The 27948-nt window shown below is 34.6% G+C and overlaps 1 protein-coding gene across 11 annotated transcripts in view; it reads left to right on the top strand.

The window, feature by feature from the left end:
- Positions 1-27948, top strand: part of CDC42BPA (CDC42 binding protein kinase alpha) — a 297315-nt gene that overhangs the window by 247805 nt on the left and 21562 nt on the right. For 4 of the 11 annotated variants that reach the window (XM_059875458.1, XM_059875457.1, XM_024976355.2 and 1 more), the window contains 10 exons: positions 8915-9019; positions 12756-12839; positions 15662-15767; positions 18152-18288; positions 18978-19117; positions 20418-20499; positions 22584-22800; positions 23666-23728; positions 24957-25550; positions 27512-27609. In XM_059875458.1, coding sequence (XP_059731441.1) covers positions 8915-9019; positions 12756-12839; positions 15662-15767; positions 18152-18288; positions 18978-19117; positions 20418-20499; positions 22584-22800; positions 23666-23728; positions 24957-25550; positions 27512-27609 — 1626 coding nt within the window. Of the gene's footprint in view, positions 1-1548; positions 1588-8914; positions 9020-12755; positions 12840-15661; positions 15768-18151; positions 18289-18977; positions 19118-20417; positions 20500-22583; positions 22801-23665; positions 23729-24956; positions 25551-27511; positions 27610-27948 lie in introns of all 11 variants that reach the window. The other 7 variants (XM_024976363.2, XM_024976359.2, XM_024976357.2 and 4 more) reach the window with 3 other exon arrangements.

The raw sequence follows: 27948 nt of genomic DNA, 5'->3' as shown, positions 1-27948 counted from the left end.
TTGAGAGGCTCAGAAGTAGAGGCAGTGATTGTATACCATTTTGCGGAGTCTGACTATGAAGGTTTGAATCCTACCTCTGCCACTTACCAGTTTTTTGACCTGTTGCAAGTTAATCTGTTTTCTTCATGTTTAAAATGGAGATTGTAATACCTTATATTAATTCTTCTATGAGGATTCTGAAAGTTAATATATGTAAAGTTCTTTGAAAAGTACCTGTATATGTTTTACATGTGATAGATGTTAGCTATTATCATTATTAAGGAAGAGAGAGGAGAGATTAAATGTTTGCTAGAGAAAGGGCTGGTGGTTGAGTTATTAATGTTTGATTGTTTGGTTTTGGGGAGTATGGAGGGAGACAGGTACTTCCTGTTAGTAGCTGAAGGACTATAACTTGGTTTGAACCTGAGACTTTAGCTTTTACTATAATGGAAGGCTGTCTGGACTAAGAAGAACCTGTTTAGAAATCTGTAGACTTTCTAATCCTAGTTTGCTGTTAACTCTTGGGTTACAGTGTTTGTCACCTACCGTTCCAATTTCCTACAGAAAGAAATAATAATTCCTGTTTACCAAGCTGCCAGTTATTGTATAAGTAAAACTGTTAATCTTGAATGTTTCTTATCCTTGAGGTTTTCTCTCAAATCTTCTGTAACTCCTGTAGACTCAGTTTATAAATTCACTTCTCTAGGTACCCATAAAAATCTTGTACATGCCCCTCCAGGTTCCCAAAAAACTTTGTACATGCCCTTATTACATCATTCGTCACATTGTTGGTGGTGTGATGCTCCCCCACCAGTCTGTGAACTGCAGTGCTCTCTATCAAGTGCCTGGCATATTATAAACCCTCAATAAACATCAGGTTGAATTGATTTTAGAAAAATGATTGGATCTGATACATATTTGGAAGCTCTATTGCTTGAGCATCACAAATTTCAAAAACTTTAAAAATATTTCTATGTAATTGTCTACTTATTGTTACCTTTTCTGAATTACTTAATTGTTTAATGTCAGAAAGGCAAAGGTCCTTCTTTTGATTAAGCCTAATGTCTAGTCGGGATGGACAATATTGTTGAAGTAGCTTTTTGTGTTAATTCAACATCAGTAATTCTAAAGGCCTAATTTAGCGCTTACCATTGAAAAGGGTAAGAATTTGGTAGTAAATGCCTGAAGCAAAACTAGTTAATTAAATGCTTCGTTTAAATGCTAACTAGCACTAAATCAGAGTTATTCAGATCCTTTTTGTACTCTTATTTCAAGTTGCCACCACCAACCTTTCCAGAAAAGAGATTGGCCTTCACTTGATGGATCATTACTTGGTGGGTGACTGTGCAAAGTCCAGTGAAAACTTGATTACCACTCTTAGATGGAGCCTGAACAACTTTCTTTACTTTCCTGTCTTCCAGTTTTTTCTGAAAATGCCTGTACTTTCAACCTATCAGAACTATGTCTTTATATGTATGTTTATATACTTTGTCTGTTAATACAGTATTAGTCATTGAGAGTCATGTGTGTAAATATTTGTAACGTAGTATTCTCCTTTCTTTGTTGAAGCGCTCTCCATCCTGTACTCCAGCTAGCAAAGGCAGACGTGTAAGAGACTACTGCACTTGTGTGCCCATCCTGATGCCCTCTACCTTCTCTTTTATCCTTTTTGCCTGTGGTTGCAGTACATGCTAATGTTTTTGTGGTGTATTACATTTATTGCATGCTTTGTGCTGCTGCTCTTGCTACTGCTACTCTGCTTTTCTGTATTTTCTTTTTTTGTTGTTGTTTTTTGGCTTTGGCCGCAAAGCTTTAGGAATGTTCATATAAATTTCTATAACCAAAATACTAAAATTGTAAAGTATCTTTTTTATTTTGATGGGGTGAAAAAGTGATCCTAAAGTATGCTCCCTAAATTGGCCACATACAAAGTAAATGAATTTCTGAATAATCCAGTGTAAGCAGTTATGTAGAGATTCATAGAGATTTTAATTATGTAGAAAGAAAGCTTGATAATTCACATTATGCAAAATTCAAAAAAGATTTGGGATAAAGTATGGATCTGACTGATTATAATTTTTATAAATCAATTCTGGAGAAGTCTTTGATAGATTTTTTAGCATAGTTCAAAGCTATATTCCCAAATACCTTGTATTTAGAGATTTGAGGCAGTGATGTTGATAATCATTTATATTCTAAGATATTTCCAAGATTGAAAAAAACATTTATAGCTTTCTTTATATATGTATTGATTACAAGCTATAACCATCTTCCTGTGCTAAACCCAATCCAGTGTTTCTCAACCTGAAATGGGCAAGCCACTAACTCTATGCTGTAAGGTTCTGATATGTCCTGAATGGGGAGTCTGTTTGTGAAAAGGTCTCAAATTTTTCTAAACCAGCCTCCACCCCAACACCAATATACACACTTTCAGACTCACTAGTTGAAAAGATAGCTGACACGGTTTGTTCTGGTTTTCATAGGTAATGTAAATAACAACATTCAAAAGGAAAATCTATGATTGATACAAATTTCAAACTTTCTCTTGTCAGCTTCATGATTTTTGGTGTTGATCAGCACCTTCAATCCATAATTTTGGACTGGGAAAGTTCTAAAGGGAATTATCTGGTTTATGGAGGGCATGGGAAACAGTGGGTCTCTCCACAAGCAGTGGTCTGCCTGTGGAGAGACCCACTGCTTCGTGTGCTCTTATCTTCAGGTGTGATGGACAGTTGATTGTAAAATAAACATGATTAACCCTAGCATAGCGTATGTTTTCAAGCTACTGTTTAATAATGAATAAGCAGTTCAGATCCAATGGTATGGCAAGTAGAACTGCGACTTCAACTGATACCTCATTTATTAAAGAAGTTGATGAAAAGATTGCTGGTTAACTGACTTATTGATTATTTTTATATTTGGGTATTTGGATTTGTCCAATCTGAATATATGTTAATTAGAAGGAAAGACCAAAATGTTGTGTGCTGAGTTATATTTGGTTCAAATAATTAGTCTGTGGATTGACTGCTTTATTAACTGTTTGGTTTTGAATAAGGTTATCCTTCAGAGAGATTTTCTTTTTCTGGTTAAATTTATCATTACTTATGTTTCTTGCCTTGTAGATCTCTGCCCACACAGAATATTTTTGTGAATCTTTAAATAAGGAAAAAATTTTGAGGGAAATAGCTGTTATAAGGCCCCTGCTATTTAGTTTATATTTTAATCTATAGGATATAATTAAGTCACACTTTACTAGAGCCTATTGGCTTATAATTACATACGGTTTTTTACAATGCAGATGTGATAGGTGTGGTAATTTCCTTTCCAGTCTTCCTTTAATTTTTCCTTATTGAATATTTGACAGATAAGAAATCAGGTAATGTCTATGAGGGAGATGATTAAAGAGTTACCAATTATTCAACAATTAAATAGAAACAGAATAATGAGTAACCTTCATAGTCCCTGGAAACATCCATGAAAGCAGCAGGACATGAATAGTTACCACTTCCAACAGTGACCTTGAATCTAACTGTGGCATACAGTTCTTATGTCACATACTGTGTTTTTAGACAAGAAATACATGATATTTTCATAAATTTAAAATTCTTTAAGTGACTGAAATGTTATATTTCCCATGTGCTCTAAAGCTTCATTTATAATCTAGATATTTATATACTTTTTATGTGGTTTAGTTTAATTAATAATAGTATAAAAAAGATTTGTTATTAATGTCTGAATACAGATAATTATGGAAAGTTTTATAATGTTTTCATTAATAGTGAGAAACACTGAATATCTTTTGGATTATTCCTTTAGAAATTAAAGCAGAGACTGTAAATAGCCAACATGTGGCTGGGCTTTATTCTGTGTTTTCTTAGAACATGTGTAAATTCTCCAGAGTAGATATTCAAATGAATAAGCTGAAAATAATTTAAGGAGAAAATTTTCATAAAGAGAAACAAGTTACATCATTTGTAACTAGTAAGATTACATTTACAGGTCATAAGCTTCAGTAATTTATTATTTGTTTTAGAATGATAGAATGATAAAATATATTTACTGTTATCTAAATGACATGCAGTAGTGGTTTTTAAATCATAAAGTGAAAGTGAAGTTGCTCAATTGTGTCCGACTCTTGGTGACCCCATGGACTATAGCCCATCAGGCTTCTCCATCCATGAAATTTTCCAGGCAACAGTACTGGAGTGGGTTGCTATTTCCTTCTCCAGGGGATCTTCCTGTCCCAGGGATCAAACCCGGGTCTCCCGCATTGCGGGCAGATGCTTTTACCATCTGAGCCACCAGGGAAGCCCTTTAAATCATAAGCACAATGAAAAGAAATAACTACTTCAGTGAAAGCTTGAGGTTACATGTTTCTGAATAGTAAAAATTGGGTTACTTTCCTCTTTGTTTTTAAAATACTTCCAGCTACGGGATAAAGAAAATTGATGAAAATTTGGATTTTTTTCCCATTAACTTTGAGTTTTATATTTACCAATACAGAACAATGTATTAGATGCAAGCTATTTTTAAATCTCTTATCAAATTCATATCAAGTCTTGGTATCGTTTTCTTTTAAAACTAGGTTTCTTCGGTGAATGTTTTGCTACTTGTTCAAACCTATAATTATTTTTGGAGTAGAAAGGACCCATTAATACATATTCAAGAAAGTCATTTTTGATCTTTTTATTATTTATAAGAAGGCCATATTGCATAATTTGAGAAAATCTGGAATAGTGGGTCATCTAAAAATCAGATCTGAGCCAAAGCGGAAAAAATTTTCTATTTCACCATGCTGTTCTAAAAACACATTTTATGGGTTATTCATTAGAGAAGTCCTAATAAATTCAGGAAACATTATGGACTTTTTACATGACATTTTTATGCATTGTGAATAATATGCTGATATTAGGCTTTTCTGCTTTTTTTTCCCCAAGCAGTAGAGCATTAAGTAAAAGTGACATTAAAGTATGGTAAATATTTCTAATACTTACTCATCAGAATAACTCCTTAAAGTATGTTTACTTAGAAAAAAGAATCAGTTAATCAAAAAATAGAAAAATAATTGCTTTTACTACTGCTTTTACTGAGAAAGAGGTTTCTCAGTAGATCACAGCTTATAAAATATTGAGTGAATTGCTTATTATTGTTAGTGTGTTAGTTGCTCAGTCGTGTCCGACTCTTTGCGACCGCATGGACTGTAGCCCACCAGGCTCCTCTGTCCATGAAATTCTTCAGGCAAGAATACTGGAGTGGGTTACCGTGCCCTCCCTTCTCCAGGGGATCTTCCCAACCCAGGGATTGAACCAAGATAGCTTATACTATTCAGTTAAGATCTGTTTCCAAGATCTTCCTTTGGATTATATCACAATATACTGTCCAATTAATATAAGCTATTTATTGTTCCTTATTATTTTCCCCCTTTTATCGTTCTTTCTATAATCATAAACTCAATTATCAATTTAAGATATCTCTGCTATGATATTTTGGTATATCATATTTATTAGCTTTTCCTGCATTATTAAGTCATTGTTTACATTTAATGCTATAATTATTTTTATAACACAAAGAATTTTTAACTTCCTTAGTTTTAATATAATATTAATTATATTTGTTTCAAAGGTAAAAGTAGCTAATATGCTATTAATTGCTTTGCTGTCATATTATACCTAAATCATTGCCAATTAATTATTAAAATTAGTTTTAGGCTATCTATAAATCCTGGCATATAATCATTGAGTATTCTGAAAGTTTAGTAAAATTAATTGCCTTTAGTAGTTAGAATAAGCCATTTATTATAAAGGCCTTGGTAGCATGTAATTATAGATAAAATTAATAACATCTTAAAAGCATAATTGTGTTGGGGTTAACATTTTGCTGAAGGGAATATGTAAGCAGTATTGTATTTTTCTTGTTAATGGTAACTCTTTTGAGGTGTCGTTTACACTGGTAGTAATCCAGAAAGGAAAGAAAATATTAAAACCTATTAATCTAATTAGATGTTAGCTTTTATTAGTCTTTTAAAAGACCTGGGAAGTGTTTTTTTTAAGTTTGATATTCAACATTTTTTTGCCATGAGTTTATTCATTTTTACCAAACTTTTGTGTCCTTGTTTTTATGAGAAACACACTTGGAAAATAAAGTGGTAATTTTTAAACTTCACTTATATATGCATGTTTTTTGTTAAATCACAGTATCATTGTAAATGGCATAGTTCACCTCTTTAATTTGGTCAGTTAATGCCATTTCAAAATATTATTTCAGTATTTCTTACTTTGAATTTTGTTAAACAAAATTAACTTGATTTTGTTTAATCTCTGGAATTTATTTTTACTTTAAGAGCATAAAGCTCCAAAAAGTTAGTGTGGAAATTTTCATTATTCTATTTTACTGTATTTAGGATGAGTTATTTTTAAAATTTTAATGTTTTCCACTCCTGAATAACCAGTTTTGATCTCTTTCAACTAGGAAAATAATTTTAAAATCTGTTCTCATTTCTGTTGTTTTTTCATTTTATTGATGAGCAAAAATGTGTTAGGAGAAAAAGATTTATAAATGACAATAATTCTTCGGAAGGGCCAAGAGGTATGTGCTTAAAGCCTCAATCATTCCTTAAGAGTCACTGATTTATGTAATTATGGATTAAGCTGTGATCATGTTTTTCTTTTTCCTTTGCCAATATTAAACTGTCATAATGTCACATATGTTAGTAAATATTTTAGCTACCAACTTGATTTTTAGATTTGACAGTTGTCATGATGTGAACCTCTCATTAGAACACATATGGCTTAAAGTGGTATAACCCAATTTTAGCACAAGAAAGTATATAAAACAGTGTGTCCACATTCTGTCAGCTTGTGTCCCTATGGCACAAAGTGCAGGCCTGCTTTAAAGTTTCAGCCAGTACTACTAGAAGCACCAGTCTCTTACCTTTCTCATTTTTGAAGAGTTTTAAAGTAATTGGACCCAGAGGAACAAAGCCACTATATTAGCTATATTAAATTTTCTTCTCCCAGAAAATTTTTATGGTCTTAACTCACTGTCTTATTTTAAAATCTATTTCAACCTAAACAGAACCAAATTGTTTTCTGAATTCTCTTTATCACCTTTTTTAAACAGCATTATCCTTCACATAGGAACTTCTGATTTTATGTCTTTTAAGCTGTGAGCTAAAGGCTTCTGCGTGACAGGTCAGAAGCTTACATTTTCTTAAAATAATCCAGTTTTTTCAAGTAGCAAATCCTCTATTTGGACACTTCTTTGAAACTTTATGAGATCATTAACTCTTGATTATTTGAATCAGTTTTAAAATTCTTATTAAATTTTAAATTTAAGTCGTCTTCATTGTAAAATGTATCAGTATTGCTTTGCTTATCAATTCCATTTTAATTGAACCCACTCACCCATAAACTTTTTATCAGCTTGCAGTTTATATAATCTTAGGGAAACCAGAAGGAGATTTTTAGAAAATAAAAGACTTTTTTGCCTTATTCCCAACCTAGGGTCATATTTCAGATTAACAGGTAAGATGGATAACTTTCTCCATGGCTGTCCTTTAGTGAAATTGTGAGCTAGGCAAAATTTGTCTGGAGTGCCATTTGCTTCCTTACTCTCTGTTCCTGGTCAAAGTTCCTTGTCAGCCTCCATGATCTCTAAATTGTTTTGAATGTGTCTGCTATGGAGGTTTCTTGGTACAACGAAGAGTACTGAGTTTGGAGTCAAGAGATGAAATTTGGGCCTGGCTTCCCCACCTTTAAGTCATACTAGTTTTATGGAATTATCTACATCTCACACACTGAGCTAACATACAGCTGGGACGTGTCAGTTCAGTAGTTCAGTTTTTAAAATATGAAGTGTTCTCCTAGCTGTTAGTACATGGCTGCTACTCCAAGTCCCCTGGGTGCCCTTCCTGGGATCCTTCCTCTCCCCACCTCTCCCTAATCCTACAGCTAAAGGTTTAAGGCCCAGCTGGTGGCCATGTTGGCCCCACCAAAGTCTTCCCTTGTAATTTGCCAGAATACCTGCCCATGCCCACTACCAACGGAGGCCACATGTGGGCACCAGCAGAGGGCTGCTCCAGGACTGGCCAGCCAGCTAGCCAGTCCCTGAAATAGGAAGCATAATAATAACAAAGAAATTTTTTTAAAAACCTTTTTAGTATATATTTAAAATCCTTAAGCTGATTGCTCTTATTGATCCGTAATAAATGATGATTTATAGCAAATACTAATCTAAGCATTGTTCTTGCTGTACAACATGTTTGAAACCAGTTTCCTAATCCTCCCAAGTCATCTTCATTGCCTTTCATTTAAAAAACCCAATCCTGGTAATTCTGAAAATTGCAAAACTGAATATATCATCAATCAGTGTGCTCCATAGGACTGTTTATGCTAAATTTTAACCCAAAGTGTCTTCAGCTACTAAAAATACTTGGTTAAAAGGGTGCAACTGAATATAAGTGTGAATATTTCTACTGCTGCAAAATAAAAAGAGGATTTAATTTAGTGACAAAGCTGACAAGTTAGTTTCTTTTCCTTTCAACTAATGCCTTATAGCAAACCAAGTTTCATTCTTACCAAGGACAAAATTATTCCTAATCTGCAGAACATATTTCTGTTAAGTACTCTGCATTTATTTCACTTGTATGATTTATTTTGTGAAATACAAGTAAAGAACATACAGTAGCTCAAAGTAACAGATGAGTGGTGAAGACTGGAGCATTTTGTTAACTGTTGTTATCTTAACCTTTCTTTAAAGCTAGTGGTTATGAGGCTGTATAATGACACATCCCTGTTGTGAATATTCAGAGTGAAGTTTGTTATTCTCCTTTCTTGAGACTGTTGCCATGATCATGCCTTGAAGAAATTTACTAAGAGCTGCACATTGTTTAAAAGTGATGTCTTGGGTTTTTGTTTTTCCTGACTTATTTTCCTAGACTGATCCCGTTGAGAACACATATGTACGGAATCCGAACGTCAAGTTTTACATCCAGTCAAGGTCCACCTCTCCTTCCACATCTAGTGAAGCTGAGCCAGTTAAGGTGCCTCATTGGAGCAGTCTTGCTCCTCAACTTTTCACTTGTGTCAGGAAAGAGGGACTTGCAAAAACAAGTGAAATCTGACTCTCCTCCTTTTAACAAATGTTTTGTGTAATAAATCACAGCATATTGGAGATCATTACATTTGACTGATAATATAGATAGGATTGTAAAACTGAAGTAAATAATGGTCCCCCCAATTTTAAGTAGAGAGCTATATTGAACAGAGGACAGAGTTATGTGAATTTTGGAATTATAAAAACTATAGATACATGGCAATGTCAGGTGCCATTCTCATATTTTAATTCTAATAAATCTAATGAAGATACGACATAACTGTTCCTTCATAAGCAGAACTTAAAACTGCCACTGCTGGCAACTCAATAGTTTATTATAAGTATTAATCAGCAGTAGGTATGCAACTAAATCATGCCTTTAATAATGCAAAAATAGTGTATTTGCACCTTAAGTAAGTAAATGATTTTAAACAGCCAATTAGTCAATTTTTCTCAACAGAGATCTTTTTCTCAACAAGTCAAAAGGATATATTATTCCTCAGTTAATGCCGTCCTGACTCAGATCTAGTTCTGATTATTTACTCAAGCATGATAGTTCTGACATAGCTCCTTTGCCTCCCACTTGGTCTTCAGAGCTGTGTCTGGCATTCCAGGTGAAGCAGAGAGTCCCCTTTGGAAAGCTGTCTGAAGTGAAGTTTGAGGTGTAGTCAGATTCTAACTTGATTTTTTTCCAACCCCGTGGTGTATACTACCTCAGACAGGTTAAGTTGATGACACCATCTGATTTTTTAGATTATCATTGTTTTAATATTTTGAGTTCATGCATTTTTATTTTAATGTTAAAATATTTCAAGCATACAGAAAATAATATTAGAACCACCCACATAACCACCATCCACACATTTAAGATGTGTAAACATTTTGCTCCAAAATTTGTATTAAAAAGAAAATATTCCAGACAGTTGAAACATCCTACCCTATACCATTACCCCTCCCCTTTCCCAGGCATATCTGAATAACCTGAAATCGAGGTACTCCTTTTCTTCCTTACTTTTACATGTTTATTTCATTTGTATTCATAAACAATAATATAATAGTGTTTGTTGTATATTTAAATTTTACACAGAGGTTATCTGCATCATATAAAGATACATGTCCACTTCGTTCATTCATTGTAACTATTGCATTATATCTCATTGTATGAATATACCACAACTATTTATCCATTCTCCTGTTGTTGGATATTTAGGTTGTTGCCAAGTTTTTGTTATTACAATTCATGCTGAAGTGAACATCCTAACAGCTGTCTGCTTTTGCACATGTGCAGAGTTTGTTTAGCCTATATACCTAGAAGTGGAATTATTGGATTGTGTGGAATATGCATTTCAGCTTTAACTAGATCTTGTCAAATTATTTTCCACAGTGGTTGGACCAATTTTCACTCCCACCAGCAGTGTGTGTGAGTGAGTTCCTCTATTTCCCCACATTCTGCCAACCCTTTGTACTGTCAGACATTAACTTTTATCTATTTGATGGGTATTGAGTGGCATTTTTGTTTTAATTTGCATTTCTCTGATTTCAAGTGTTATTCAACATCTTTTTATGTGTTATTGAGCATTGGTGATTTGTCTGTTCATGTCTTTTGTCTGTTGTTCTATTGAATTATTTTTCCAGTTGTTTTGTGATTGTTCTCTATGTATTCTGGATACCAAGTCCTAGCTGGCTATATGCGTGGCAAATACTTTCTTCCAGTCTGTGGCTTATTTAAAATTTTTATTTTTTATATCTTATTGCCTTGCAACAGTTTTTATTTTAATGTAGTTATATTTATCAATTTTTTCTTTTATGACTTCTGCTTTTTGTCTTTTTAAAACAGTTCTGCCCTATGCAGCAGTTATAAAGATTATCTTCCATATTTTCTTCTAAAAGTTTTTAAATTTTGCTTTTACGTGTTTGGGACTTTAAACAAACTAAACTTTGTTGTTAGGTGTTATGAGAAATGGGGTACTAATCTATTTTTCTCATACGAACAACCAGCTCTCCTGTATTTCCTCTATTGATTTGTAAGGCTATCTCTGCTTTTTATATAAATGGGTCTGTCTGGGGATTCTCTATTCTCTTTCATTGTTCTTTTTGTCTATTTCTGCACCAATGTCACATAGTCTTATTGTAGCCTTAAAATAATTCCTGATGCCTGTTATGATCAGCCACTCCCAAGTACCTTGTTCCTTTACTTCTTGACCCTTTCGTTTTATATATGATTTTTAGGTTCAGCGTGTAGGTTCCATGTAAAGCTTTTGATTGGATTTAAATTTATAGATTATCTAAGGAGAATTCGTCTCTTTGTGGTATTGGGCGTTTTGGTCTATGAACAATGTCTAGGTACTCTTTTATATCCTTCAATGAAGTTTCATTATTTTCTTCACGAACATGCTCCAAATTGCTTGTTAGATTTGTTCCTAGATACCTTAAAGTTTTTATTGCTCTGGTGAATGGGACCTTTTAAAAATGTTTTCTAAACTAGGTGTTGCTATTCTTTATGAATTCTGTTGATCTTGGATTCAGCACCCCTACTTCACTCCTTCTAATTCTGAAAACTTCTCTTGGACTTTCTGTGTAAATTCAAGTGACAATTCTGTTTCCTGTGAATTTTTCTTTAGTAACTTTCAAAAAGGTTTTGTATTCCTCTCTGTTATTTCATGTTTTTTTTTTTAAATATTGAGTTTAATACTTTTTTCAAGCTTGAAATTAGAACTAAACTCACAATTAAATAGAAAACTCTGAGAAGCCCACCTAAATTCCATGTGTATAAAATATTTGGGTTTTGGAGCTTACATGGTAACAGAGACAAAAAGGGACCATTCATTTTTTCTCTAAATGTTTTAGAATATTCTGTAACTTTATACAAAGCTAGCTTTTTCCTCTTGCTTGCTTAGCATCCTAAAGGAAGTCATTCTTTGTGTATTTTTTTTTACACTTTGCTAATAAGTGATCTCTCTTTTTTCCACAATAGCATCCAGTAAAATCCTTTCATTCAAAGAAATATCTTAATAGAAATACTGCATAAAGATATAACTTGTAGTTAAATTTCTGTCAGTTCTGAATTCCAATCATATTAAATAATCTAACTCCCTTCTTAGAAATTACTTTCTTCACAAAATCCCACTAATCAACCCATCAATCAGTATATCTCTATATCTGTCTCACAGGTGCTCACTCACTCTCTCTTAATCTCTACACACAAACACACAAATCCACAGAATTGTTTTCCATATGTGTAATATGCATTCTGTATACAGAAGTCAAAGGAGTTAAAGGACTCTTCTCAATATTTTATTATAAATCTTGATAAAAACTCTCAGATATTTTATAGAATTAATATGGTATTTTCAGTTGAACTTGAAAATTAAAATTTAATATCCTCATTTTTAATGTAGGCGAGATGCTATGACTTTCTTATGTTTGTCTATAGATTCTCTTTTACAACTTACTTATTTTTAAATTTCCAGATTGAAGTAGTTTTTACAAATTGAACAAATACTAATGTTTTATTTGTAGATATTGCAGAAAGAATTTAAATTATCAACAGTGAGAATTTTAGTTCCTTGAGATAATTTTTCCTTATGCTATTTTGTTTGGCTGTACTTACATTTATTTTAAATGATGTTTGAAGTAGATGGAGTGTTTTATGACATTTATTTCCTCTTTTCCCCTGGATTCAGACTGTAGACTCTACTCCACTTCCAGTTCATACACCAACCTTAAGGAAAAAGGGATGCCCTGGTTCAACTGGCTTTCCATCGAAGGTATTCAATCTAGTTATAAGCATGGTGTGTTCTAAAAAACAGAGAGAGAGAGAGAATGGATTTCTTCTGCTTTTTGTATTTGGCATGATTTTTACTACTGGTTTCCTCAAAATTACAAACATAAAAGCTGAGAAAGAGAATAAATTCTATATGAATGGAAATAATCACCACTGAGAAAGGTAGGACAAACATGCAAATTGTTTTGCTTTATTTCCATCTTCTGAAATTCACTGTTTTGAAGTCTGTTAGTATGGAATGAGCATATACCATCTAACCCAACCATCTCATTCCTTAAGAAAAAATTTTACACAGAACTATAACGAGACGCTTACTGCTGTTTATGTCAGCAGAGTTGGAAATAGGAGAAAGATAGGTAAAATATGGCTGAAGTGCAACAAAATCACATTTATATAAGTTATCAACACCCAAATGTGTCTAATTCATAAGGATATATACATATCCAAGGACCTGTGTAGATCACATTAGATTGGGTGATCGATTTCATGGGGAAAGATTGACGGTGGATCATCAGGATGAATTTTTTTTTTTTTTAAGTAAGACAAAATTAAATTGGAGGGCCCTCCACAAAGCACGGGTGATAATATTTCATGGACTGAATATTAATTTTTGTACACCTATTGTCCCTCTCTACAAAATAAAGTTTACTTCATGGTTTCTAAAAGATTGAATCTACAATTATCTCAATATAAAAGTATTTAAAGGGAAAAAAAGTTATTTAAAAAATATTTAAGAAGGGTTTGCTCCAGATAAAGTCACCTTTACTTGTCTGCTATAGTGTTGAATCCTAATTGTGTACAACCACTAGTTTGCAAGTTTGCAAGAAGGATTGGCTCTACTTTGTTCTCACAAGTATTTTAACTCATCCATTGAGTAGCTTGAAGTCTGCAGCACCAACAAAATAGGAATGAAAAGAACACTTCTTCATATCCACCTCTTTAAATTTTGAGGTTATAGTTATTTCTCATTATACTCCAAATTACTGCATAACCTAAAATTAATGTGTTCATGCTTTAGGTTTAATGCCCTTTTACTAGACTTTTTTTTTTCTCTTCCTCCAGCTACCTTTTGTGGAAGTATTAGAAATCAGATATTGACCAGAAGACAAGAAAGGGGATCTTAGAAACCTCCAGAAGCCAAGTAGTCTAGAATTTAGGACTGAATAGACCCTAGAGTCACACACCACTGAAGCAACTTAGCACAAGCGCATGTTATATATTATACTATCCTTAGTTGGAATTAGTGAAACATGGGCCTTTTAATCTTTATTAATAAATAATGTCTATGTCTTACAGTTTAACCAGCACCTGCCACTTGATCATTTAAAATTAATGTTCTGCTAAAATGTTGTTTATATTTCCTATTGTTGCATACTCAGTTAAAATTATGATATTCTGAGTAGATCTCTGGAGAAGAAGTGTATAATGAATGTGTTTTGTAAGTAATTTTTGGATAGTGTGAAGTGATACTATTAAATTTGTCACTGGCACAGTTGTTTCATTATTGTCATTTCAAACATGTCTTCTTATCTTTTGGAAAAAGGAAAAAAGGACAGAGCTACTTACCTTGAGCAGTTGACTACTCTTTCACTGTATTAAAAGCCTACAGAACAAATTAGTAACAAACTGAATTGTTTCATTAATTCATTTTGAACAACTGAAAATGTTATCAGCACTAGAAATTTTACTCTAATAGTTCCTAAAAGTGCAAGAAACTAAGAATAAGATCAGTATACAGGAGAAATGTTGAGCAAAAATTGATGTGATGTTAACAAATTAGATATTTTTCATAGGCATGGAGGCTCCTAGTGTTGACCTAACTATGTCTTATGCCATCTGATTTTTTTTTAAGATCATATTTTTCATTTACATGTTTTTGAATAGTCAAACTTTGAAAGATGGCAGAATCAGATCTGGGCTTGACTTTTAACTCTACCAGTAACTAACTATTATTATTTCGTACTTATTTAATCTCTCTGAGTCTCACTTTATTCATCTATAAAAAGAAATATACCTATCTTCCCAGAGGCATTGTCTCCATTAAATGAGATAATAGTGAAGCACTGGCACAATATCTGCACTTTGACTTTTGCTCAGCCACATACAGAAATTATAAAGCCATTGAAAGACAGCCTGTATTCTACTTAGAATAAAGTCAAATCCGAATGCTGCTTTGAAACTAGGTCCCAAGGAACTTCTAGAATAGATTGGTTTGCATGACTGCTTTAAATGCTGGATTTTCAGTCTGTCTCTGGAATAATACATGTGTGTTCTTATCTGCTCAAGTGTCATACTGCCTGCTTCCAAGGGAGGAAAGATATTTGTTAAACATATTATTTGTTCTTGGTCTCAGAAAATCAAATACGTGGTTTATAGTAGGGACAGGAGCTTTAAATTACTCTTTGTCTTTCATATGAAGATATAAAAGCCCATTTCTTTTTTTTATATAGGTATAAATACAGAAACTTTTACTCAACTCATTGCCAAAGCACAATCTGAGGAATTACAAAAGCCCTGAAGTCAAAATTTGTGGGGAAAAAAAACTACAATTTATTTTATAACTTTTCAAGTGGCATTCAAGAGCAGTTGATTATCATTTAACTTCTTACATTATCTTTAGAACACTCCAGCTCAATATTGTCTAATAAAAATATTTGAAGGGTATGAATTATAGAAAGGAATTAGAAAACATTCTAATTTCGAATTAGAAAACATAGCAGCTGGTGTGTTCACAGAGGTTCACATTATGGAAATGTGATTTTTATTAATGAATTTTTAAATGATTTTTATCAATTTGTTTTGCAGCGCAAGATTCATCAGTTTTTTGTCAAATCTTTTACTACTCCCACCAAGTGTCATCAGTGTACATCTTTGATGGTGGGTTTGATAAGACAAGGCTGTTCTTGTGAAGGTAAGAATTAAATAGTAAGAAAATGTGACTTTAGAGTCCTAACGTTTACTCCCTAAATTGTAATCAAAAAGCTTTCTCTTTAGAAGGTATATAAATGTTTATTTATTTGACTTAATCATTTGCTTTTCTTTGGATAATAAACTGAGCACCTTGCTAAAGTCTGTTGAGTATTGGAAACTAGACAGATAGTTCCTAGAAGCATGTTCCGGGGAGATAGATTTGTGTTGCGTTCACCTTTGTTTCGTTATTCAGGTGAATTTGTGGTCCCCCAGATGGTAACCTATATGACAAAACAGGTGAAAGTTATTCTTGAATCTGTTCATTTAATTTTACTCTTGCTTAGTTTGTTAGAGAAGTTATTATTAAGTAAACAATGCGGCATCTTTTTAGAAATATTAAATGTCTGCTATAATGCCTCAAAAGATATTTTATTCCCAGTGTTAGTAGCAGAGGATTCCCCCTACCATTCATTGATTCATCCATCACATGCTTGCATAACGCCTGCTCTCTGCTTTTAGGCATTGTTCTATGTCTGACTAGTTCTCACAACTCACGGAGAAGATCCAGATTGTATTATCCTAACTAGTCTCTTAGATGCTTGGATTTAAAACAAAAGAAAATGGGCAGACATGAGAGATAAGAGAGTTGAGTTATGAATATGTGAAGTGATGAATATGAATGATGTTTTCCAGGGAAAACATAAGAGTGAAAAAGAGAGTAAATATGAGGACCAAGCCTTGGGAAACATAAATAAGGGGAGCTAAAAGATAAAGATAACATAATAATCTGAGAATGAATAAGCTCTGCCATTGACTAGGAAGGGTCTAAAGTCTACAGGAAGAATTTGTACAGTTTTTAAGCCTTGTCTCATTGTGAAACTTCGCCAGTACTTACAAATGTGACTTTTTTAATCTGTTCATCAGAAGGAATCCTGGGCAACTGCTTGGCTTTAGGTCCCTTGTCATTTTTTATGAATCAGAATCCTTTGCAATTCTGTAGTAGGAATTTTTGAGATCTTTCCAACTCTCTTCCCTTCTCAGGTCCCATGCCATGAAATTGGGCCTTTCTTCAGACTCTTTGAAACTACCCTATAAAACAGTGGGGACACATTAGACTATGCCCAAACTTTTATAAATGTTGAATAATGTGGTTATAGCCTCTCAAGATTCCTGTCATTTTAAGTCTTCTTGGTTGATTGAAGTTAGATTCAGTATAAGGCAATAATTTTGTTGTTTCCATTACCTGATAAAAGTGAGATTTTTTTGCTTAGTAAAACAAATTATAATTTGTTAGATCCTCTACTTAGAAGTGAATGAGCTGTCTTACAGAAGATGGATAGTTTTTGATAGTTAATGCTAGTCCCTCTTCCTTCTTTGTTGGTTTTATATCTATTTGTGATATTCAGTTCATTTCCCCATGTGTATGTGTTCCCATGATGCTATCGCTTCAGTTCCACTTTTATTCTTTCAAAATATTCTCCAGGATCCCCCCTAGAGTAGGAATTGTCTGAATAGATATTCTTAGTCTGTCACCCCTCCAAACAAGCTTGTTCATTTTAGATATTTTAACCTTTAATTCTCAACCAACCAAGTCTCAATGGGAGAGAGTTTATTTTTATTTATCTCAGGTTCATCATGTAAGTATCAAGAGGTCTCATGGCCATACTGTTAGTAGTAATGTATGCAGGCTCTAAGCCAGACTGCCTGGTTTTGAATTCCAGCAGTGTCACTTATGAGTTCTGTGACCCCTGCAAAGTCCATATGTAAATGGTGGCATTGTACCTCTCTTAGATTACTGCAGATTATTGCAAAAAATTAAAAACACCCAAGAAAGATAACTATTGTTATTATCTTCGTAGTAGTTTAAATATATATAATAATATCAACAACTCCTAAAATGTAAATACCTTTTTAATCATTGAGCCATTTAAATTTCAAAGAGAGGGATTGGTAAAGTTTGCCAGATATTGCAGAGATGTCAGGTAATTTAATGTCCATCGGTGATTCCTATAAAAGAAATTTCAGAATAAGTACCCAACTGCAGTGAGATGAAGAGTTAGAACTCCAGAAGCTGCTTTTTTAGAAATTCAGTTTAAAACGGTCATTTTATTCTCAAGATTAGATTTTTTGCCATTTATTTGCTTCTCATTTTGATCACTAGTGTTAATACAGAACAATAATATTACAGTAATGAAAAGAAGTATTTACTATTTCTCATTGCAAGTCTTACCTATGAGCAAATCCAGATGACAAAAATGGTTTAAAATAAAACCAGAGATAAACATTCATCTGACGTGACACTTTGCCTATAATGAGTGCTCAGTGAATGTTCTCTTTGTAAAAATGAATTTTTCTTGAACACTGTTTCTTTTTTCCCCTCCGAAGTGTGTGGATTTTCATGTCACATAACTTGTGTAAACAAAGCTCCAACTGCTTGTCCAGTTCCTCCTGAACAGACAAAAGGTCCTCTGGGTATAGATCCACAGAAAGGAATAGGAACAGCATATGAAGGGCATGTCAGGGTAAGTATGGTTAGGTTGGATTTAGACTAATCTTTTAAGGTTTATTAATGAATTAAGAAAAGTCAATTACCTTACAGACATAGTCCTTGACCGAAAATTCGGAGAATAAAATTCACCTAACAATTTTATTTCATTCAGAGAAATGATTTGAAAACAAAAACCTGGCTTTTGTTTGGAATAAATTCTACAGTGTCTCAAAATTTTCTGTACTGTCCCTACAGCGTAATGTTCAGATGTTTAAATCTCCTTAAAGGAATCTGTAGCACTTAGTCTTGCTGGAGAGGTGGTATATGCTTATGAAGTATGAGATATTGTCAAGATGTAATCTTACTTATAATCTTGAATAATATTTAAAGTATACACTGCCTTTCATCCTATTACCAAATTTGGCTTCTATGCCACTTAGAAATCTATGAATGTTATTTTAATGAATTACTAGAGAAAATTAAAATGGTACTGTTAAAAATTTTTCAGAATCAAATGTCATTCCGTGTTTGAAGAATGTGTTCTCCCTCTTGCTCATGTCATTAATGATGTATGTGTTCCATCTGCTGCTTTACCAACCACGGTGGCAGACGTACAGCATGTGTATGTTGTCTTTAGGTTTTCACCCTGCAGTTACATGTGTAATTAAAGGGGTTCTGATTGACGTTTCAGTTCGGGTTGTTTTGCTTGTTTGTTTGCCTAAGATCCCTAAGCCAGCTGGAGTGAAGAAAGGATGGCAAAGAGCACTGGCTGTAGTCTGTGACTTCAAGCTCTTTCTGTACGATATTGCCGAAGGAAAGGCATCTCAGCCCAGTGTTGTAGTCAGTCAAGTGATTGACATGAGGTAAGTTTCAGAGATGAAAATATGTGTATCTTTGCAACACAGAAATACAAACTGTGTGATTTTTCTTCTGATTATATTCCCATGTTTTTATTTAAATCTAATTTCACAGTAATTTTCTCATTTACTAATACTGTAATCACAACATAATTACAAACTGGAAGTATCGTATAGTTATAGAACAGGTTGATGTGCGTGTGTATGCATGTTGGGTCTGGGGGTCTGGGAAAAGAGGTTAATGCTTGAAAACCAAAAGACCAGTTAAAGGCTTCTGGGGTACTAGAGGCCTAATGTGTAATGTCTGTATCATCACCTAAAGCAAAGGCTTCAGTATAATTTCAATGTGAGGAAAGGAAATGAAAATCTCAAAATCAGACAGGCTCTTGGAATGTAAAATGAAGCCGTGAACATTTAAGTTAAGTACATCTCTTAAATGTTTCTGGTCTCATTTTCAGACTCTCTCCTCTACTCAACCCCTTCTCGAGACTCCAGGCATTCTCCCTCAGTGATCTTATTTACTCCTATAGCTTCAAGCATCATCTCCGCATTGAGATGACTCCCGAACATATGTCTCCAGACCCGTGCTCAAAACTAAAATTTCCCGTTCTGGCTCACATAAGCATTTCATACCAGCATCTAAAACACATTATCTTCCCCATACATGTGAAACATAAAGAAATACATTTCTTTATTTGCAAGAAACTTTAAAATATTAGCAAGGAAAATTTAACAGAACCTGCTAAGGACCAAATATAGAAAGATAGGGAGAAGAATCAAAGATAAAACTAAGATGTCAAATCTTCAAGATCAAGAGAATGATGGTACCAATAACCAAATTAAGGAAATCACAAGGAATAGATTATTGTGGAAGGGATCTGTCTTAGGATTTCCTAAGGAACAGTAGCACGTCAGATGAGCTGTGTTGAAGGAACAGTAAAATGTCAGATGAGCTGTGTTGAGGGCACTTGACATGTATTATCAGAGCAAAGAGGGGACAGTCTGCTGGAGACCTACTAGGATCCAAATCCACGTGTCCCGTACTTACTGGCATTGTGACACTGAGTAAGCCAGAAACCATTTCTAACTCTTGTGTCATGTGGCACTGTTAAATCACACCTGATACGTTACTTTTGGCACTATCAGTTACAAAGAAAGAAAATTCAAAAATTTTAAAAATTCAGTTTGGGTGTTCTGTGCAATTAAATTTTGAGGATTGCTTCATATGTGTTATTTAGATGCAAACCCAAAACCACACACACACCCCCCACATACGCTAACTTTTAATGTTTCACTTTTCCTTCAGGGATGAAGAATTTTCTGTGAGTTCAGTCTTGGCTTCTGATGTTATTCATGCAAGTCGAAAAGATATACCCTGTATATTTAGAGTAAGTCTGTGTGTTATAATTTGATCACTGAATTATTTGCTTTTAAAAACTAAATGTTTTACCTCTCTCTATAGATCACAAACTTACTTGGAATATAACCAAATCTTACAGACAATTTGTGCAAAGTGAACACTGAATTAGTAGAAGACCAATAGAAGGCTTGAATATATGGCTTCTAAAATAGGTTTCATCTTGGATAATATTTTTGAATCACATTCAATTTTCAGATAAGTAGTACTACAAGAAGAATTGAATAAGTGTGAGATTTCTCAATTTTTTAAAAAAATAAAAGTTTCTTTAAGATCTTGTTTACAAGTTAGAATGTTTCAGTTCTATTGCTCTGTAATAACCACTCCAAAACTTACCAGCTTATTTATTTTTCACCATTATGTGGGTCAGTTCTGGTGTCAACTGGAGTCACTCATATGGCTGCATTCAGCTCATTTGGGGCTGAAATAGCCAAAACAGCCTTACTTTCACATCTGAGGCCTTGGTTCTGGCTGTTAACCCTGGTACTTGGCTGGTCTCTGGGCCACCTCAGTTCTCTTTGCAGACTCTCTCCATGTGGGCTCTAATCATTCACTAGTCTGGCTGAGTTCTCCGTGACTGGCTTCCAAGAGAGGAGAAGAAAAGCTGCCAGGCCTTTTAAGGACTAGGCTCAAAACAGGCACAATAACCCTTCTATATTCTGTTGGCCAAAGTAAGTCATGAGGTCATCCCAGACATAAAAGAAGGGGAAATAGACTGCATTTTTAGATAAGAAGAGTGAAATTCTGTAGGAAAAATTGTTGGTAGACATCTTTGGAGGCTGTCTAACACAGTGCAGTCTCAAACTGATGAGTTAAGTAAGATAATGGAGGTTTAAAAAAAAGGACTATTCTCTTGATGGTATGCCTATATACTTAGTACAAGTATGTATCTTGTATCTAAGACCATACTTAGTCTCTCAGTTCCCAGACCGAAAACTGTTCTCTCTCCAGCTACCAAGGGAAACTACACAGGTGCACTTATCTTACCTGATTCTAATTGTGGGATTTTATTGTCTCTGTTGCTTAAATTACTTTTAATAAAGGATCCATATATACATAAAGTAAGTATTCTGATTATGGGGTCATTGTAAAGTGATAAACCTTCATTTAAATATTAGTTCAAATGGTCTTCTCTAAGTTATTGTTATGAAGTAACAGAATCTAAGTATTTCTGAGCATTTTTTACTTTTTTAAAATGGGTTGAAAATCAGTATTGTGTAGTACTTATGAGCCTGGACACAGGATTCCAGTCTAGTTGTGTGCCCTTGGAGAAATTAATTTCTCTGCATTAATACCTATCTTGTAAAGATTTTGATGGACTTCCCAGGTGGCACAGTGGTAAAAAATTCACCTGCCAATTCAGGAGATGCAAGTTCAATCCCTGAGTCGGGAAGATCCGGTGGAATAGGAAATGGCCACCCACTCCAGTATTCTTGCCTGGAGAAAGATGTTGATAGAGTTAAATGAGTTAATACTTATAAAGCGCTTTGATCAGTGCCTAGTGCTCAGTTATTACTCAATAAATGTCAGTGGCTGTTGTTAAATGACTATGTGTAATGAGTTTTTTGTGATGTATTCTGGCACTCTGTAGCAAAGAAAATACAAATGACACTGCTGCTAAGCTGCTTCAGTCGTGTCCGACTCTGTGCAACCCCATAGACGGCAGCCCACCAGGCTCCCCCGTCCCTGGGATTCTCCAGGCAAGAACACTGGAGTGGGTTGCCATTTCCTTCTCCAATGCATGAAAGTGAAAAGTGAAAGTGAAGTCGCTCAGTTGTGTCCGACTCTTAGCGACCCCATGGACTGGAGCCTACCAGGCTCCTCCGTCCATGGGATTTTCCAGGCAAGAGTACTGGAGTAGGGTGCCATTGCCTTCTCCAAATGACACTAACGTTATGAATAAGTAAACTCTATTAAAGGTATGACTTAATGAGTGCTCATTTGCTGGCTAATGCAAAGCAAACTAGCATAAGCATAAAACTGGCTTAAAAGATGGCTGGCTGAAAAGATGTCAAGATGTTTCTAATATCATGAATTTTGATTAAATTTTTCCAGGTCACAGCTTCCCAGCTCTCAGCATCTAGTAACAAATGTTCCATCCTGATGCTAGCTGATAGTGAAAATGAGAAGAGTAAGTGGGTGGGAGTACTGAGTGAATTGCACAAGATTTTGAAGAAAAACAAATTCAGAGACCGCTCAGTCTATGTTCCCAAAGAGGCTTATGACAGCACTCTGCCCCTCATTAAAACAACCCAGGCAGCTGCAATCATAGGTATGGATTTATAACATTTATCTTGTTATAATTGTTTATATACCTTGTCAGCAGGGATTGGCTTTCATTAGGAATCCCTGATGTCTGACATAGTATGTGTTATATCACAGATGCTCAGTAAATGTTTATTGCCTGAATGAGACCATATTAAAGCTTTATTTCTCAGTAAACAAGAATGAATAAACTTTTCTAATGTATTTTCCTCTGAAAAAGCAACAGTGCTAAAGATGAACCTATTACCAAATCTATTTTATCCTTACGCAACTTCGAAAAAGTTGCTTCTTAATGCATAAGCTGTTTTATAAAGCATAAGTTTCCTAGGTAAAATACAGGTACTAATTACTTTGCAAAGGTTATTGCAAAGTTTAAGTAAGATGGAATTTGTAACAGACTGCCCATATATAAAATACCCTCAAAAATGGCAGCTTCTGTGTCTGGAAATTTAAATTTTTGCCATCTTCTTGTGTAACAAAAGCCAACTCTTGTTACTTTGTAGTAAATAATGAAAAGTTTGATGAGTAAAGTTCAAATGCCTTTCACAATTTTTCCGTCTCCAAATGAGAAATGGAACTGGATCCAGGGTGCTGACAAACTAGAGTTTTTTTTCACCTTTTATTGAATAAACATTTCTTTATTTTTGTAAGCATTGATAGAAATTATTTTCTAGCGATTGTTCTATTAAAAAAGACGTGAGATAATATTTACTACAGTAATCTGAAAGGAAATTTAATAGTATAAGTTAATGCTATATTTTAATTATTTTTATTTCAGTTTTTTTGTACCATATTTCTTTATCTGTTTTATACTGTGAGTTTTGTATAAGTTTTCACCTAATAAAAATATTTCATATTTGTGTCTTGTATAGATCATGAAAGAATAGCTTTGGGGAATGAAGAAGGGTTATTTGTTGTGCATGTCACCAAAGATGGTAAGAGGAAATATTGTGGAGAAAATATTATTGATACAAAATTCTAAACTCTAGATTTTAAACTCTAAAAAGAACAGTCTTTGCTCTTCTGTATTCTGTAATTGAAATTTTCCAGACTTAATTTGATACATTTATAAGTCAAAAGATAATTTTTTAAATTTCTATAATCCTCTTGAGTTCTAAAATTTCCATGTATATTTTCTTTCCTGTGTCATTTTGTTTAATAGTTCTGCTGTATAAACTCAGACCGCATTTCTAAAGATAGTACATGAAAGAAAAACACAACTTGATTTTTCCATTGTTCTAATGTACTAGAAGCAGTAACAGTCATTAAAATGTTTGTTGTTGGGTTCTTTTATTCCACAAGTTAATACAACAGAGTTTTTTTTAGAGAGAAATTAAATACTAGGTGAAATAAAAAAGGAACCCATTTAGTTTAGCATTCTTGAATGCCTCTAAATTATGTCTTTATATCCAGTTCAGTTCAGTTTAGTTCATTTCAGTTGCTCAGTTGTGTCCAGTTCTTTGCGACCCCACGAACTTCAGCACACCAGGCTTCCCTGTCCATCACCAACTCCCGGAGCTTGCTCAAACTCATGTCCATTGAGTTGGTGATGCCATCCAACCATCTTGTCCTCTGTCATCCTCTTCTCCTCCTGCCTTCAATCTTTCCCAGCATCAAGGGCTTTTCCAATGAGTCAGTTCTTCGCATCAGGTGGTCAGACTATTGGAGCTTCAGCATCAGTCCTTCCAGTGAACATTCAGAACTGATTTCCTCTAGGATTGACTGATTTGATCTTTATATCAAGTAAGATCATGGGAAAACAATGTATTTAAACTTCATTAATTTGTTACCCAAAGAAATACCTTTAATGAAATGTGAGTCAGTTTTTAAAAATAGTAACCCCATGGTAAAACTTCACTAGAATTTGGTGAGAGTGAAAAGGTTTTTCTTAAAGATCTGTCATGTTTTATCACATAGGAACTCTTTGCCATGGCTGCCAGAAATCTCAGTGCTAAATTTAATACCTTACTGTAGGTAGGTTAAATTATCTTACAGTGAGTGTGATTATCTTCCTCTTTCTCCATATGGTTTCTGATATCTTAGTTTTTCTGTGTGTATCTCTATCTTTATTATAAGTTAACATATTCCTTTGAGTATAATTGGGATATGATTAATAAACAAAACACTATTTTGCAGTTGATTCATTATTCTTTATTTGCACAGAAATTATTAGAGTTGGTGACAATAAGAAGATTCATCAGATAGAACTCATTCCAAATGATCAACTTGTTGCCGTGATCTCAGGACGAAATCGACACGTCCGACTTTTTCCTATGTCAGCTCTGGACGGGCGAGAGACTGATTTTTATAAGCTGGCAGAAACTAAAGGCTGTCAAACAATAACTTCTGGAAAAGTGCGTCATGGAGCTCTTACATGCTTGTGTGTGGCTATGAAAAGGCAGGTCCTCTGTTATGAACTATTTCAGAGCAAGACGCGTCACAGAAAATTTAAGGAAATTCAAGTCCCATACAACGTCCAGTGGATGGCAATCTTCAGTGAGCAACTCTGTGTGGGATTCCAGTCTGGATTTCTAAGATATCCCCTGAATGGAGAAGGAAGTCCATACAGTATGCTCCATTCAAATGACAATACACTCTCATTTATTGCACATCAACCAATGGATGCCATCTGTGCGGTTGAAATCTCCAGTAAAGAATACCTGCTGTGTTTTAACAGCATTGGAATATACACTGACTGCCAGGGCCGAAGATCTAGACAACAGGAACTGATGTGGCCAGCGAATCCTTCCTCTTGTTGTAAGAGTTTTACTTTTGGCTGCCTTACTTTGCTGTCTCTTTCCTTTTCCTTCTACTTCATCTCCTATGTGTATTTATAATTATTAACAGCATTTTTTTTAAGTCATCTTTGAGGTTTTTCCTAGGCATTAATTATCTTGGTACAGAAAATAACCATACCTAGTTAACCTCATTAAGGTATGGTTAAGTCAACCCACTCCGGTGTTCTTGCCTGGAGAATCCCATGGACAGAGAAGCCTGGTGGGCTGCAGTCCATGGGGTCCCACAGAGTTGGACACAACTGAAGTGACTTAGTAGTAGTAGTAGTAAGTTAACCATACCTAGTTAAACCATACCTAGGCCAGTGAGGTCAACATTAACAGGAACATAATTAAAGCTAATCGTTTTATGGAATATTTTACTTAGATAGATTTTTAAAAACACATATGCTTTTATTTCAAGGAAGGCAATGTCAACCCACTCCAGTACTCTTGCCTGGAAAATCCCACGGATGGAGGAGCCTGGTGGGCTGCAGTCCATGGGGTCACTAAGAGTCAAACACAACTGAGCGACTTCCCTTTCACTTTTCACTTTCATGCACTGGAGAAGGAAATGGCAACCCACTCCAGTGTTCTTGCCTGGAGAACCCCAGGGACAAGGGAGCCTGGTGGGCTGCCGTCTATGGGGTCACACAGAGTCAGACATGACTGAAGCGACTTAGCAGCAGCATGCTTTTATTTTGGAATAACCCTAAGGAGTTATGTTCATGGTCCCCCCCAGATACAGTGCTTGTGAAGATTAACAGCTCATAAAACTCATAAAACTTCTGTGTTATTTCACTGAAAGAGATATAACAGTGAGCAAAATAGACAGTCTCACCCTCACAGAGCACAGAATGCAGTAGAAGGGATTCCTGACAGAACAAGTTACAGTAAGGTCTAAGTGCTCTGGTAGCCAAAGTACAAGTTCTGTAGAGGCACACGGGAGGAGCATCTCATCCAGCCGGTTTTGTTTTTAGTGGAAGATACTTGGAGCATGTTTAAATGCTGAAGGGAACTAGCCACTAGGGAGCCAGGAAAAGGTTGACCTTGTGCTAAATATAAGAAACAGAGTAAGAAGGCCAAAGAGGCTGGAAGTCAGAACACAGGAAGAAGGATATGGAGCAGGATGGGAATTCTCTTCCACTGCAACAAGATAGGAGGAATGGTGGGTATGAGGACAGTCAAGCTTAAAAGTTCAGTATAAGAAAATGTAGAAGAGCCACATATGTTACGACAGAGAAATTGGGAAATCTAGATAAAAAGAAAAATACTTGTAATCCTACCTAGCCAGGCTTAACTATTCTTAACGTTTTGTTTCTTTTGAAATTTACACTCTTGTCTATGGCATCATGTTTAGAATGAATCCTAGTCAGAAAATAATTGAGAGTGTTGTGTGAATTGGAATTAGAATAAGAATTGGAACATCTGGCTTTTATGAATAGCTCTGCCAAAAATTTGTGACCTTAGCCTGGGTAATCATTTAACCTTTGTTTGTGTCACCATTTATTGATGTTCAGTTCATCCATAAGTATATGTTGAGCATTTTTTGTGCCAGATGCTTTACCACGCATTCATAAATGTGAACCTAATTCTTAAGATTTCTCTGCTCTGTAGCTTTGTTTCACTGTCAAGAGCTTAACTACTTTAGGAATCAGTTATTTTAAATGTAATGAAATCCCTTTATAGAACTAGTATTGGGCAAGGGAATATTATACCCCTGGTGTTAACAGACTCCTTCTGTATTATAATGGCCATAAAACCTCTTCATTTATGATTGATGGGGTTTTTACTTCAAAAATGTTTTGATGTGGCTTATCTGTATTGATACTGGAATTTGGTGGGATTCCACTCTACAGTTCCTTAGCATAGATCTTTCAGAATGTTTTGGAGTTAACAGTTAACAGGTAATCAGCCTTCTGTTCTCTCCTTCCTGTCTCTCAGGTTACAATGCACCGTATCTCTCAGTGTACAGTGAAAATGCAGTTGACATCTTTGATGTGAACTCCATGGAATGGATTCAGACTCTCCCACTCAAAAAGGTAATTTAACATTAAAATACGGCCTGGACCTCCTTGCAGCCCAGTGGTTAAGACTACACACTTCCACTGCAGCGGGCGTGGGTTCAGTCCCTGGTCAGGGAACTAAGATCCCGCGTGCCGTGTAGTGTGGCCAGGAAAAAAGGAAACATATGGGCTAAGTGAACAAATGAGTGTAAGTGAAACACTATATGACTATTCAGCTGCTTTTCACTAATTTAGCATTTTCTGTCATATGTAATAATATAAGTGGGAATTTGGGACTTTGCTAAGAGAAAAAAGAAAATTCAAGCTGGTTAATTTTATAGGTAGCTCAGCACCATACTATTTTTATTGCATTTA

The sequence above is a fragment of the Bos taurus genome, chromosome 16 (genome assembly GCF_002263795.3).
Source record: "Bos taurus isolate L1 Dominette 01449 registration number 42190680 breed Hereford chromosome 16, ARS-UCD2.0, whole genome shotgun sequence".
Lineage (NCBI taxonomy): Eukaryota > Metazoa > Chordata > Mammalia > Artiodactyla > Bovidae > Bos > Bos taurus.
Note: the sequence above shows the minus strand (reverse complement) of the source record. Positions and strands in the feature narration are given on the sequence as shown.